Here is a 16364-nt window from a genome sequence, read left to right as displayed (position 1 = left end):
AAAATTTATTTAAACTATGCTAGAATGACGTGGCTCTGATATCACTATTAGAAAATAGGTTGATTCGCATGTATAGATCGATATGATTATGCTAACCAGAGCGGAAGCACATTTTAAAAATTTTAATCTAATCTAAGTATGTTGATTCTAAATCATAATCAAGCTTAGGATCATCTAACATATATAAATAAATTTATGAATACAGATCTGAAATTATAAATAGCAAGAAGAAGGTATACCTGATCGCTTTTTCCTCCTCCTTTGTCGGATCGGATCTTGCGGATGTCTGGGGTTGCTGTCATAGCCGTGCAAGCATCCGACGTCTATTGGTATCCACAGAAAGATGTTCCGATCAGAAATTTAAAATCTTTGGGGTGCTAGCTCTCTTGCAGGCTCCGTTCTTCTAGTTGGATTAGGGCCCTTTACTTGAATCTACTTGATACAGCCCTGTATAGGATCTTGAGGATTGATCCTAACTATCAAGAAAAATTAAAAAAAAAATTTTTGATTTTCTTTTTCTCTCTCAAAAGATCTCTCTTAGATCTCTATCTGATGTGGAATAAGGATGTGAAAGAGAAGGGATAAGAGGTGATTGGCATGGAGAAGAAGGGGACAAGGTGGTTAGCGCACAAAATATAAAGAATTAATTTCTCACATTAAAACATCCCTTCTTATAGTTTTTGTCGCACAAAAAGCCTTCTTTACTATGTCTAAACCTGATAGGAATCAGTTTAAATTAGTTAGGCTTTATCTCTTATCCAAATAAGAGTCCTAACTAATTAAAAAAGCACATAACAAACTCTCCACACCTCTTCACATGCGCACGAAGAAAAGCAATGCAAATAATATCGCTCCATCCTTCTTTCTAGTTAGTCAAGTGGAAAGAGAAGCCCAGAGAACCTAGGCTCTAAGGGTTAGGATTAATTTGGTTCAAGTTGGATTCCAATCGGATTCAAATTGAATCCGAATCGAATAAAATGTGAAAGGCTGTCAAACCTGATCCAATCATACTTGAAATCTCAATCTAATTTGGATAATTGAACCCAATTAGTATTAAATTAAATCAAGTCCAATTAAATTAAATATGATTTAAATTAATTAGAACTTGATCCATAATTTAATCAGTCTTAATTAAATTATAATATTTATAATTAAATCTCTATGCTAATAATTAACAGTTATTGAATCTGTAACACTTACAAATTAGTAGTTTCTAAATTTAAACCATCAATCAAATTGATAATTCAAATTTGATCTAAACCATTGATCAGGTCAAACTCTTTTTGTGTGTGACTCCTCAGATTTTAGTTCATCTGATAGTGAGATATACTGTGATCTCCATCACAGTATCATCGAAACTCTTTTCGATGGATGAGAACAATTCTAGCTCATTCCTATAAAAATCATTGATCCGAAAATAATCCTAGTGAGTTCTCACAATCCACCAATAATGCCTAGCAGCATGTAGTGACAACCCAGCAGAACAAAAAAATATGAATCCCTAGATACAATTACCATACGATTCAGTCCCTCTATCGTGAGTTCCAACTTGATGAAGGTCATGAAAAACTCATCAAACTCCTCCGTCAGTCATATGCCAGATTGGCTTGACTCAAGTTTACTTATGAATCTCGTGAAAACTCTTTTTCAATATTCACACTTGCTTCAGCCGAAAACTTCTTGAACTTAGTCTTGCTAATCATACAGGACTTCTCCTTTTCTACCAAGATCGATAGATTTCATCTAAGTACATCCTACTCTAACAGCGAACTTGAACCTACTGTAGCGAACATACACAGCAAAGATCTGAATGGCTAGAGATCAAGAAAATATACAGTCAAACTCAGTAGTCTTACTGCAAATAGCCAACACACCGCAGGTCAAAGAACCACTCAAACCACTGCAGTATCGAGAAGACTATTGATGGACGAGTAAACATCTAAGTGGTTTCTTGTGTTGGTCACGCTGAGTGTAAATTATTCTCTAACAACCATCTGCATTCTCATCCCAATGTCACCACATCATAGACTTGAGACTCGTCTGTCTATAAGAGCGGTGATCCATGTATCAATCTTGGATTGTTCATCGTCTTTTGTGATGGTCCTATGATCAGAAGCATTTAGAAACTAACCACTAATAATGTATGTCTCAAATTCTTAACACCTTGAGAATATACAATATCCTCTTTGTTAATTTCTAAGATAAATTATAAACACATAAATATGATTGAAAATAAAAAATATTTTTTTATTAATAATAAAATTTTATAAGTATAAAAAAAAGTTAAAAAAATATAAATATGTCAGTCAATAATTGACTTTTAGGGCATACATCTAGCAAGACGTCTATTCCTTGCATGCAACTCGTGCTAAACTAGTAGTATATATGGCGTTGGACCCTTGTAACCACCTAGGGATAACAGTCGGGTTGGTTATTCTAGATATCTGATTCATCTTAGCAATACCATATAGGATTTGGGAGGGACTGAAGATTTACTTTATATTTGGTTGGAGTCATGAGAGGATGGATGAATGAGATTGGAAGGATGGATGATCTCTATCCACCATTTGATTTAAAAAGTTACAGAGAGGATGGAGGAAAAAAAAAAGAGTATTCATCCACTCTGATCCATCAATTTATATTTTTTCAAATTGAAAAAATGTAAGGAACGATGAACGAGCATTGATAGTTGAATTTTTGCATTGACAAAATTATCCTTCGTTCATTTTTTTGACAAAACTATAATATTTCTTTACTTTTTCTCATTCATATTATTTATATACTTTTTATATACTATTAATCATCTGTTATTAAATTTTATTATTAATTATTTTAATTTAAAGATATAATTTTGATAATTATAATTAAATAATTAAAATTATCTTCTATTTTTTATTTTTATTTACTATTTTTAATTCAATATTTGTATAATATTAATTAACTATTTAGATTAAATCATTAATTAATTAATTATATAATTAATATATAATTAATTAATATTTAATTTATAAAATTATTTATTAAATTAAATTAAAAATAAATTTTTATATAAATTTTTATATAATTATAAATTATAATGATTATAAATTTATGTATTATTTACTTTTTGACATAAATAAGTATTATAAATTGATAATAATAATATTTTTATCAAATGATAGTCTAGTAAAAATATTACATAAATATCGTCCATCCTCTCTCATTCTTTCTACGGAGAACTGGGGATAAATCTCTAATTCTATTTTCGAATTAAAAGCAGATTTCTACTTGAGTTTTATGTAAAAACAGCTCTCCATTTTCAATATAAATTAAAAATAATTCTTTATTTTTGGCTGAAATGACTCTTATATCTTTATACCCTTATACAATTGACAGTATTTTTTTACAATAAAGCAGTACTATTTTATAATAACATAGTATTATTTTATAATATTATTATATTATAATAAGACAATACTATTTTATAATATTTTTATATTATAATAAAATAATATTATTTTATAATAAAATAATATTATTTTATAATATTTTTATATTACAATAAGATAGTATTTCTTTGCAATAAGGCAGTATTACATTATAATAAAGTAGTACTATTTTATAATATTACAATATTGTTTTAGTATTACTGTATAACTGCAGGAGTAATTTGATCATTGCATATTATTTGAGAAATTATTTTTAAATTATATTTTAAATAAAAAATATTTTTTATTTCAAATTTAAATAAAAAATTATTTTTAAATTTAAATTCAAATAAAAAAAATTTATTAATTTATCCTATCTTCTTTATCGAATAAAAGAGAAAATCATATTCATCCGTCTTAGAAAAGGATGGATAAATATCCCATCTATCTTCTTCCTCGTCAACCTTTTCCGCCACCTATCTTTTATACTAAATAGAGGATAGAATTAAAATCCGAACAGATTTAGGATGGATTAGCAATTTACCCTACGGATACCCACTCCCAGAACCCGTTATATATTAATACCAACACAAAACCCTAGCCATCAACACAAAACCCTAGCCATCATTTAACCTTGCCTGTTTGGCCGTTGCTCAAGCCTCCCACCCGATTGGGACTCCTGAGGAGAGGAAAGTCGGGGAAGACAACCTCCCACACGATTGAGACTCCTGGGGACGGAAAAACAGAATAAATACCGGGGAAAACATAGGAAAAGTAGGTAAGACATTTTCCAACATCGATTTTTTTTTCTTTTTTTTGTCTTTTCGCTTCTTTTCCTTTTCATTTTATTCTCTTTTCTGGAGATCTGTGGGAAGGAGAGTACCTGAGGGAGATTGGAGGGATTTCTTAGGTTCAAGCTGGGTTTTTTTTCTCAACATTTGGGTTTTTGTGCGAGTTGTGGCGGTCTAGTTAGTTCCTTGAGGTTTTAAAGCTTAATCTTGGCAGAGGAATGATATTTTGTGGGATTTGGGGATTTTTGATCGAGACGATTCTTCTTTGGCCGCAAAATTTTGGAGTTTGTTCTCGTGATATTATGTTGGGCGGGTTTGGGCGAATAACTCGGCTGGGACAAAGAATAATGGGCTGGTTCGGGTACCCGGCGGATATCTCTGTTTTAAATGGGATGAGATGATAAGTTTGTAATCGGGTTTGAGACGGGAAGCTTTGAACGGATTCGGATACGGGTAAAACAAATTTTGCAGGTACTGCCTCTTTGAATGGCCGTATGGTGATCTTTGGGAATTGTTTGACATCTCAAGAAATCATACCATCTGACTTAGTTAAGAGGCGCAGTGATAGGATTACTATCAACCATCTCAGACCCTTTCGAAGGGACTCCATCTCTATTTCCATATGGCATTCTCGAAGCAGCCTTAGACATCATCTTTTAGTTTTTTTTTTTTTTTTTTTTTTCAGGATCTGTCTGTTTTAGTTCTCATTTCTACCAAGAGCCTCGAGAATAACTGGATGTTGGAAAATAATGGACCGCATCCGGCTCAGACAGGGGCTCATAGCGACATGAGTCCTTTTGAGAGAAAGGAATCCATCTTGTCCTTGCTGTTCCTTTCTTAGATGGCTTCGGATATCTTTGACATGTCTTTTTAAGCTTTTTGTTTGGTTTTCATATGCTAGCTTGATTGCGGATTGCAATGTTTTATCCTCATATGCTTTCCCGGCTATGCTTGTTTTTGTCACCTTAATTTTCTTTTTTTCCCTTCTAATGTAAATACTAGGTCCATACGGGAGCACTATGCTGATGGCTTGATATTGCATAGAGTGATGCCTCATTATAAATTGATATTTCGGAAGGAAAAAAAAAAAAAAAAAAGGAAAACTTTGATACAATGGCAGGCCATATGTAGATGATGAGACTTGTGTCTTAAAAGCTTAAGTTATAATTTAGATGCTAAAACAACGTCTATAACCTAAGTTAATTCATGAGGTTTATTAAATCTATCTAGGGAGATACCCATGAAATATATCTGAGATCATTATTGAAACCATTATACTTAACATCATTATTGTTAACTAACCAATTAATCCCAAAAGCCTCAGCTGATAGAGAATAGGTCAACAATGTATGTTATGTTTAACATCAAGTTAGTTTAAGGATGAAAATGATATGGATCTTATTCGTTAGGATCTATTTTTGTATCCGAATCAATCCGGATATGGATGAAAATTGGAGAATCCGACTAATATTCGTATCCATATCCATATTCATAAAAAAAAAATGGATATGGATAGACTGCTATTCGATCCGTATTCACATATTCGAATCTATATATAATCCTATATAATTTAATATAGTACTTATTAATTTTTAAGAAAAATATACAACTATATAAATTTGTTATTAACTTGATTTATCATCTATTTAGTAATATCTTTGATTTTGTAGTCATAAAATTTAATTATCTAAGTAATATCTATAATTATACCCATACTTTTAGTATCTGAATTGTATTTGTATCCATTTAAAATAAATATGAATATGAATTTTTACATCCGAATAATATCCATATTCATATTTGTATTCAGCAAATAAAATAAATAAAGATATGAATATGATGGTATCCGATCCGATTTCAACCCTAAGTTAATTCCTTGCACCTCTAGCTTTGTTGAGATGGCCATAGTTATGACCCCATGAGGTCACTGGATGATAAAATGGGGTCAAAATTGTTAGTTGGCTGATAACAATGCTACAATGGTTTAATCCAATTGTATGGTCCAAAACCAACATTAGATCAAATATCACATGATAGACAGGAGTGAGCACTAGAATCTCAAAAATCAGAAGGAAGATAATTACAAATAGACCCATATGCCTGTGTACATAAGATCCTTCAACTATCCTTGACAAATAAACTGCTTCACTATCTTGTATGCTGATTTGAGTCTAAATCTGAGACAATATCAAAATTGGGAGTGATTTCAAGTTCCAATCTAATGATGCTTTCTTGAGCCAAGCGAACTAGTTGCCAAAATGATAACTGCTCGGGGAAGTGATTGCAGGGGAGTTGAATTCATTTAGTATATGATATCTAAATTATATTAAGAGCAAAAAGGGAAGTGATAATGAGGCCCATTAGCATGGGTTCCTTATCATATATAAGTAGACCTTTTATGTTGAAAATGCTTCCTTACGCAATGACTGGCATGAAGATGGTTGAAGAGCCTTAAAAAATTTGATAGTATAACATACGGAGTCCAAAGAGAGTATCACTTCTTGATATTTAACATTTCTCAAGATGCAATGGGGCCGACTCAAGGTCCTTTGGAGTTAACTCAAATTTTTATTTTTTAAAATATAGCTCTCTGTCTGGCATTCCAAGTTCTCAATCAGGTCGACTCTTGAAATATTTGGATTGATTTAAGTTTATGATTGACTCGAGGGGATATTAAGATCAGCTGGATATGAAGTAGCATCAATTCGTCAATATTTTGGGATCGGCTTTAGTTTAGGGTCGACTTTAAAAAATATTGGAGTCAGCTCGAGTACTGCAAATCTCTGCTATATTGTCCATGTCAAAGTGTATCAGAAATGATTCTCTTCTTTATCAAAGTTGACTTTTGAGTGACCTTACTTGATGAATAATATTTTTAGGTTAGACTTGCTTTATCAAATTGAACAACCTGTTAGCTTAGAAAGTCTTCATCTACATATGATTTCAAGCATTCATTAGTATTAAAAATACTTAAATATTTTGGCATTATCAAAATCAATTGGGTCAACACCTGATATCTACCTAGGCTTTTAATTAAGACAAATCATTTCCTTATTATCCTTTTAGATTGAATTAATGGCATAGAATTGATATAGATTTAGAGGAACCTTAAGGCTTGAGTTGACCTTGAAAGCCAATATTTAAGGTTAAGAATCTACAATGATGTGTAGAAATGGTTAATTAGATTAGTTTTGATAAAGCAGTGGCTATCTTGCATCAATTTTTGATTGATTGGTTTTATGCCTTATTTTTATCAAAATATTTATTTTTTTATGATTTTACTAAATGTTATGGGTAGGAAATTCTTTCCTCGAATAGAACCGATGCGCAAGAATGTTAGGCCCGGTCCAACCTTGATATAGCCGACATCTGCTGATATTTCAAAAAAATATTGTACCCGATTTATGCCAGCTTGAAAAAATTTCAGAATCCATGCGACAACCTATCGTGAGCAGATAAAGAATAGTAAGAATATCTCATTCAATGAAGCAGGGCTAACCATCAATTCTCCTTCATTCCTAATGAGGTAGGAGATAATAAATATATTTCCAGATAAAGTAGAAGACAATGGACATATCTTGTCCGATAAGTCAAGACTAACTGCTTGATTCTCTATCCTTCTTACAGCTCTTCAGCCTCTGCCTATAAAAACTCATAGGAGATCTCCAAGGTATGAAATCACTTCTTTCCCAACATGCTCACTCCTTTTCATTTATTTCAGAATTCTGACTAGAGCGTCGAATGATTCCCATCGGAGCCAACTTCGGTTGGAAACTTATCTTGTAGATCCTGTCATTACCATCCTACGATCATCGATCTGTATTCGTCGATCAGCTCTAACCAATCTAATCCAAGATAGATTTCTGCAGCAACAGATTAGCGTTAGAGAAAGGGTCCAGGCCCATTTATGGAAAAGAGTGAGCATTTTATCAAAGGAACTTTGTCAAGTTTCTAAAGATCAGATCGGTCAGACATCGATCAAGTCCAAGCTGAGCATCTCTAGATTGGCCAGACATCGATCAAGTCAAGCCGACCATCTCTAGATCGGCTAGACGTCAATCAGATCTAGACCAACCATCTCCAAATTGACTATATGGCGATCAAATCTAAGCTAGCTATTTTTAGATCGGTTAATGCCCTCCAAGCTATTCTAATCGGGCTTGAAACTGTGGGGCATATGATAGGGATCCAAACAAGAAAAGAGATCATGACAGATTAAAATCCAAATAAGGAAGGAGATCGTGATAGATTAAAGTGCAAATAAGGATGAAAATTATAGAAATCCCTCGAATTTTATATCTTAAATTGTGATAGATCCATATTTCCTTATCTATCTGAATAGAATCAAGAATATTCCAAGAGAACATACTCTACGAGGAAGAAACTCTCACAAAACTCTCATGGTAAAAGGCTTTTAAGCCCTTATTGATCGTTCTATTTTTTTTTCTTCTTGTAGGACCATAGGTTTTTGAGCCCCCGAGCTTAGGCAAAGATCAAATTCGAACCGAGGCAAGAACAAGACTAAGTCGAGGCAAGATCAGGACTGAGCTGAGGCAAAGAATATATTCAAATTAAGGCAAAGAATAAGATCAAGCTAAGATAAAGATCAAGGTCGAGCCGAGGCAAAAATCAAGTTCGAGCTGAGGCAAAGAATAAGACCAAGCCGAGGCAAGATCCAAGCCGCATTGAGGCAAAGATCAGGACTGAGCCGAGGCAAAGATCAAGTCTGAATCGAGGCAAAGAACAAGATTGAGTTGAGACAAGATCAAGACTGAGTCAAGGTAAAGATCTAGGCCAAATTCAGACAAAAATTAAGACTGAATTGAGGCAAAGATCAAATCAAAGCCGAGCTATCATGCCCAAGATAGAACCAAGGCAAAGATTAAAGCCAAATCGAGATAAAGATCAAGTCCGAATTGAGACAAAGAACAAGACCAAGCTAAGGCAAGATCAAGATCGAGTCGAGGCAAAGATCAAAGTCGAACTGAAGCAAAGATCAAGATCGAATCGAAGATCAAATCCGAACTAAGGTAAAGAACAAGATCGAGCCAGGGCAAGATTAAGATCGAGCCGAGGCAAAGATCAAGATCAAACCAGGGCAAAGATCAAAATTGAGTCGAGGCAAAGATCAAAATTGAATCGAGGCAAAGATCAAATCGAAGTTAAGCTATCAAGCCCAAGACCAAGTTGTGACAAAAATTAAGGCCGAGCTGAGACAAAGATCAAGGCCAAACTGAGACAAAGATCAAAGCTATGTCAAGATAAAGATCAAGTCCAAATTGAGGCAAAAAACAAGATTGAACCAAGGCAAAAGCAAGGCTGAGCCTAGGCAAAGATCAAGACCGAATTGAGGCAAAGGTCAAGACCAAGCCAAGACAAAGATTAAACCAAAGTTGAGCTATCAAGCCCAAGATCGGATCGAGGCAAAGATTAGGATGAGTCAAGGCAAAGATCGAGGCCCAAGATCGGAGGATATCTCTGTTTTAAATGGGACAGATTTGGGATTTTTGGATAAGTTTGTAATTGGGTTTAGGATGGGTTAAGGTAGGAAGATTTTGAACAGATTCGGATACGGGTAGGGCAAATTTTGCCTGCACTACCTCTTTGAGTGGCCGTATGGTGGGTGATCTTCTCAAGAGATCATTCCACCTGGCTTAGTTAAGGGACACACAATGATAAGATTTCCATCAACCATCTCAGGCCCTTTTGATAGGAATCCATCTCTATTTCTATATGGCATCCTCCAAGTAGCCTTAGACATCGTCTTTTAGTTTTTATTTTTTATTTTTTATTTTTGCCTCAAACGATTTCTTTCTCTTTTTCAATTTCATTTTTATGTGGATGTAAATCTTCTTCTTCTTCTTCTTCTTCCTCCTTTTTTTTTTGTCGGGGTCTGTTTGTTTGAGTTTTGATTTCTACCAAGAGCCTCGCCAATAACTGGATGTTGGAAAACAATGGACTGCATCCAGCTCAGGCAAGGGCTCATAGCAACACGAGTCCTCTTGAGGGAAAGGAATCCATCTTGTCCTCGCTGTTCCTTTCTTAGATGGCTTCGGATATCCTTGACATGTCTTTTTAAGCTTTTTGTTTGGTTTTCATATGCTAGTTTAATTGTAGATTGCAATGTTTTATCTGCATATACTTTTCAGGCTATGCTTGTTTTTGTCACCTTAATTTCCATTTTTTTCCCTCTAGTGTAAATATTAGGTCCATACATCATGGGGAATAAATGACGCAGAGGAGCACTATGCTGATATGCAGTCAGTATTGCTGAAATAACATCTATAACCTAAGTTAATTCATGAGGTTTATTAAATCTATCTAGGAGATACCCATGAAATATGTCTAGGATCATTATTGAAACCATGATACTTGGTGACCATCAATAAAATGATCGAATTGACCAACCGAAATTGCCGCTAGTCATTATGTATTGAATAGAAGAAAAAGCTTTTGAAGTAATCTTGTAGTGGTGATAGTAAAAAGTCGAAAATGGTTAAGTGTTATCCCCTTTACATAATAAAATATGTTGATATGAGAAGGAACATATTTGCTAGTTTTATTATCTGTAATTGCTTCGATTCTTGAGATGTTCCTTAAACCAATCAGATAACTTATTAAGATATGTAAGCTAAGGGAACTTCCCTTTAAGAGCCATATATTAGAATTTCATCTTATAAGACTCAAGTAGAAATACACAAATATTGATTTCAACAATTATGTAATAGGAAGTTTAATACTTGTTAGTACCTGATATAGTTTGACCTAATGATATGAAGTAACAAAAATCTAAAATCTCTTAATGCCAAAACTATCAAGTTGGCTCATCCATCTTTCTTTACGTTGATCGTTAAAAACCTCTTAAATTTCTCTTCACTATTTTTTTATTTGTTATTAGATTTTTTTTCTTTTATGCAATGCTGCTTAACAATTGTTTTGCTATTTATAAGAATTCTCATGTAGCAAACCTATGAATCAATTGAAACATCAGATTCATACTAGAATCATAAGCCTCAAGTTAAAGTCAAAGGTTCTCTCAATAAGAACTGTTTGATGATCACTTGTTCAATGATGGGATTTGATGACTAAACAAATCTAGAGAAACTTTTGTCCTTAGCTCAAACCAAAAGAAGCATTACAAGATTTTAGCTTTTTAGTGGAAAGACTTAATCAGAATTTTTGGGTGCAAATGACTCTCATTGGAGTTTACGGAGATAATGGGATCTACTATTATTAAAAGACTTATGGGTAGTTTGATAACTGGGAAAGACTTGAACTCCATCGCTTCTATTTTCATATAGAGGACTCAAATCAAAAGAAGTACAAATTTAGGGATGCAAATAAATCGAGTAGCCTGCAAGTTGCTCGTACTCGGTTGGATTCCAAACTTGACTTGACTCGAAAACTCGCAAACCTAGTTGAGTATGTATATATATATATATATATATGTGTGTGTGTGTGTGTAATCATATTTTTATTTTATTTATAATATATATTATTAATTTAATATTTTAATATATAATATTATGTTTATTATGTTTTAATCATATTTTTTAATTAAGACCAAGGCTTGAACTCAAGCACGAATATAGCTCAATTGATCTTCGAATCGAGTTGAGTTAATCTTGAGTATTGATTTCTTTTATTTTATTTTAGTTAAGTTCAAGTTTAGATATTAAGACTCGATCAAATTTGTATCGTGTTTCAAGCTTGAATATTTTGAATCTACTTGAACGTTGGTGTCTAACTACTCGACTTGACTTAATTTAACCCTTAGTGGAAATAATGAATCTGAATCTTAATTAAGGACTTCTTACTTATAGCCTACACTAAACTTGGACTACTTAAGAGTTCTACTCAAAACACTGTCATGGAGAATGAGAATCCATTTATTTTCAAGTTACTATTATAGAGATAGAGAGTTAATATAAGAGGGTGCCACCTAGTGCAACTAGTAAAATTACTAGAGATTGGGTACTAATGATCTCAATTCGAGTTCCAATTTCAATCCACTTTCAACTAGAAAGTTTCCCATCTAAGCTTGGATAATGCATGGATGCATGCAAATAGTGTTAGAAAATATGTCTCAAAGCTAATTGTCAGTCTGTTGATGATTGTGCTCATTTCATAATTATATATAAATTTTCATTAATAAAAATTATTTGATTTTTTCATCATATTTTGTCCATCTTATTTGAACTCCTGTGTTGTGATGAAGTCCTTGGGGCTATATTGAATCGACAAAAGAAGATTTATCGCTTAATCCTTAAAATGTGTTTGTGATCAAATGATATGCTGTTAATAGGACGATAGCAATATTGAGTATAGATCATTGTGTGCCATATGAGTTAGTTATCCTCTTAATCAAGGAGTGTGGAGACACTGGTATGGCATGTAGATGGAATGTAGGTATACATTCGCACTAAACGTGATCATTTATCGAGCACTCTATTATCAAGAGTAACTCGTGAAAGGTATGGATATAAGTGTCCCTCAGATCTGAGATCATCATGGTGATTTGTAAGCAACTCACTGTATTTTAGTACTGGACTATCTGAATTTCTAATTCAGTGATGAAAGGTTACTGGATATAGTCAAGTACTTGTCAAGTCGGTGTGCGAGTCAAGATGAAATTGATCCCTTTGAATTAGTAGGAGATATGCATCAGTGTATTTCAATTTAGTAAAATCTTGGTCAGGATAATTTATGTGATGGATTTGAAAGATTGAAATATAATGTGGTCAATTATATTAGGGTTGACAGTCAAACCCTAGGTCATATTGAGTATTAGGGTCAAAAGGATGAATTATACAATAACCATACGTCAGTAGGTTCTAGAATGTTGCTTTGCAATGTTTCGATCTATCTAGACGTCGGGTCCCATTGCTAGATGGTTACATCGATTAGTATAGAAAATTATTTCTATGCTATCAGCTTAGGTTCGAACTTATGGGATCACACACATTAGAAAATTCAGTCAGATCTGATGGTTGAAGAATCTAATTGGATTGTGATTCTGGTGATGAGTCCCACTGGGATCGGGACTCTGGAAGAGAGTCCCATTGGACTGGGACTATATTATTAGTGGAGAATTAATTAGTAATTAAATTACTAATTGACTCAATTTGATTGAGTAAAGAACTTTGGATCAAGTCTAATTGAATTGGATTCAGTTTGATTTAGATTGGATTTGATTTGATCAAAGTCTGATTACAAGAAAAATTTGATCCTGATTTGATCATGACTTGGACTCAGCTAATTCCTAATTGGATTAAAAATTTATTGAGATAATTAGGCTCCTAATTAGATTAGGTTCATTTCTATTATTGGATTCGAATCAGATTTGATTTGGTTTAGAAATAATTTGGAAATGAAGAATCCCAGTCGGTAGGGATTCTATCTCTTTCTCCTTGCGCCACCCTGGACCCATCCACTTATTCTCAATGCCAAAATAGTTTTGGCATGAGATTTTTGGCGTGAAGAATGTGGGCCCAGTAAGGGTGGGCGGCAAAGCATGGTGAGTCATGATCTTATCTTCTGCCTAATTTGAATGCGATCCGAATTAGAGATAAGGTGATAAGAAAAAAAGAAATTTTTCAAACATGAAAAGAAGGGTGGCGCCTATTGTATTTTTTTTTAATTTTTATGAAGAGTTTTTGGGCGTGTGAGATACCAGATCTCCTCCTCAAGCCAAACATTATTTTTTGGAAATTTTTGGACGCCAAGAATTGTGATTGGCGTGGAGATATGGGCGCCCCTCCTTTTTGACCAAAACCTTAGCTCCATGTTATAAAAAGGGGTCTCCAATAGTGGACGCCCCATCTTGAGTTCCTTTGCTAGTTTTTTATTTTTCTCTAGATCTCTCCCTCTTCCTCTCTTCTTCCTCTAAGTCTTCTTCTCTTTTGGAGCGTCCAAGATTTTTGAAGAAGGAAGAAATCAACCTTAAAGATTCTTACAAGCTAGCACTTCCAAAGAGCCGAATCTGTGCCGGTCTTCATGTGGATGATTTGTAGAGGTCGGACGACTTCGTGCGGCTACGAGCAACCAGAAGAGATTCTCTCCTATACGAGTTATTTGTGGAGATTAGCTTTCTACAATCGGGTAACAAGTTTTGAACTTGTTAGAGTAGTTTTTGTAGATCTAAGAGTTATATCTAGATTGCAACATCGATTAGATCGATGCAGCTTTTATTTTCGGATCTTAAAGTATATGTTAAATCATGTTATAGATTTTGACATGGTAGTCTAGATTAGATCTTATGCATGTAAATTAGATTAAATTATTTAATCTAATAGTTCCGCTGCATAAAATTTTAAAATTACATGCATAGCACTGCCGTATGTTTCTTTCAAATAAAAACCAGAAGCAATGCTTTTAAGGTCGGGCTAGATCGGTTTGTTTGATCGATTTAACCAAAAATCAGTTACATGTTTGATTTGGTTCAAAAGATATTTTAAAATTGGTCAAACCTTGTTCCACCCTAGGAGGACTGAATGAATCGGTACGATCGATTGGTCCAATCTAGTTGACTATTTCTTTTAACTAAAAGTTCTTTAAGAATAGGCTAGGACTTTTGACCCAAATCAAGTTAAAATGTGATAGAAAAAGTCCAACTCAACAACAGGAAGTCCAACAACATTTTAAACAAGAAAAAAAAAAAGAATAAGAAAATTATATGCTAAGTTATTATGATTTACTTGCGTGAATTTGGTGTACATTAATTAAAAAATAGGCTAAAAAATTATATTTTTATATTTTCTAATTTTTTCTATTTTGAAAGTTTTTTTTCTATTTTTTTATTTGAGAATTTAGTTAGAAAATTAAAAATATAATTAAGACATAATAATGATGTCTTGTTGACATTATTGGTCCTGCTCAATCCAAGAACCACCCAGCTTGCCGATTCATTGTCCTAAACAGTTCTGCAGGTATTGACTAGAAGTAATCACATCATATAACCTTGGGAAATGTAGAAGATCAAGTGGGTTTACCATGCTCCACCAATTTCCACAATTTTCCATTTGCTTTCCATGCTTTCGCACCATTCAAATATGAATTGTATGTGATATATTTATATCTTTCCAAGAAAGAGAAAAAGGAAACATAGCAACTTCATAAGTGCTACAAAATGCTTGGTGATAACTGTAACCAAATCAAGAACCACATACATTAAGTAGCCCCCCAGTTGTTATACAGTAATGTACATTTGTCCAAAAAAAAAGAAGGGCCTTACAATTATTAACAATCAAACACAATATCACTGTACCGTATTGAACCGGTATTATAATCTTATATCATACCAATATTCAGTATGCCTTACCATCTCGTATCATATCATATATTGATATACACCGTATATTGATATTGTAATAGAATTGTACCGATATAGAATCTTGTATCGATACAGTGAATTTTGATTGATTGAGTTACTCTGCATCATCCAATGCAAAGTCAGGTTCAGGAGGCTTTTGTAATTTCACCAATTCAGTCACGCTCTTGCTTCGGAGTTTATGAACTCCACGAAGAGCATTGGCTGCAAACCGAGATGCATAGATGGTCGCTCTAAGGCTCGAACCACCATTCATGTGATCACCTGCTCCTGCCATCTCTTCCCTGCGGCGGAGTTCTGCCATCTTTCTCTTGGCATAGCGTCGCCATGCTGCTTGGATAAAGCAAGCTGCCCATGTCCTCCACTGCTGTGAATAGAAGCGGAAGGTTTGTTGAATCTGTTTGCTGTGAAGCCGTCTGAACTGGCCAGCCACAAACTTCAATTCATCAGCAACTAGAGCAAAAGCTTCCACTTCTGTCAAAGCTTTTACAGTCCTAGTGGATGATGGCAGATTGGAGCCAGATTTGGGATCCAAAGCCCAGGTTAACAATTCCTCGCCGCAGAAATCCGCCTCTTTCAGCAAACCTCGATTGAAGAAACCACTTCTCCCTCCATCAGTAGTTACACTCTCCAAGCGACCACGAATGATGAAGAGCATCTCATCCACAGGATCACCTTCCCTTACGATGTAAATGTTTTCTGTATACAGGCTTGGTTTCAGCCGTTCGCAAATTGCATCTAGCAATCTCTCATCCATGTTCTCGAACAGCGGGACCTACCAACCAGGGAGAAGGACCCAAGCTTATAGGTTAGCAGTGACGAGAAAATATAGAGATA

The 16364-nt window shown here is 34.0% G+C and overlaps 1 protein-coding gene, 1 long non-coding RNA gene and 3 other non-coding genes across 5 annotated transcripts in view; 4 read left to right on the top strand and 1 right to left on the bottom strand.

Annotated features, from left to right (window-relative positions):
- The first annotated feature begins 4051 nt into the window (after positions 1–4051).
- On the top strand, positions 4052–16259 carry LOC109505968 (uncharacterized). Its single transcript, XR_002164906.3, has 3 exons — positions 4052–4185; positions 14115–14299; positions 15654–16259. It is a non-coding gene; the product is annotated as an uncharacterized lncRNA (long non-coding RNA).
- Positions 4915–5055, top strand: LOC114914355 (small nucleolar RNA snoR138). The gene has a single exon (XR_003801247.1). It is a non-coding gene; the product is annotated as a small nucleolar RNA snoR138 (small nucleolar RNA).
- Positions 9846–9961, top strand: LOC114914352 (small nucleolar RNA U19). Its single transcript, XR_003801244.1, has one exon. It is a non-coding gene; the product is annotated as a small nucleolar RNA U19 (small nucleolar RNA).
- Positions 10120–10260, top strand: LOC114914356 (small nucleolar RNA snoR138). Its single transcript, XR_003801248.1, has one exon. It is a non-coding gene; the product is annotated as a small nucleolar RNA snoR138 (small nucleolar RNA).
- LOC105046801 (probable cyclic nucleotide-gated ion channel 5) overlaps positions 15405–16364 on the bottom strand; it is a 69709-nt gene continuing 68749 nt past the window's right edge. The window contains 1 exon segment of the mRNA XM_029265061.2: positions 15405–16302. Within this exon segment, the coding sequence (XP_029120894.2) occupies positions 15625–16302 (678 nt within the window). The 3' untranslated portion in view covers positions 15405–15624.

The sequence above is a fragment of the Elaeis guineensis genome, chromosome 6, assembly GCF_000442705.2.
Source record: "Elaeis guineensis isolate ETL-2024a chromosome 6, EG11, whole genome shotgun sequence".
Classification (NCBI taxonomy): Eukaryota; Viridiplantae; Streptophyta; class Magnoliopsida; order Arecales; family Arecaceae; genus Elaeis; species Elaeis guineensis.
The sequence above is the reverse complement of the archived record's forward strand: the minus strand, read 5'-3'. Positions and strand labels throughout refer to the sequence as shown.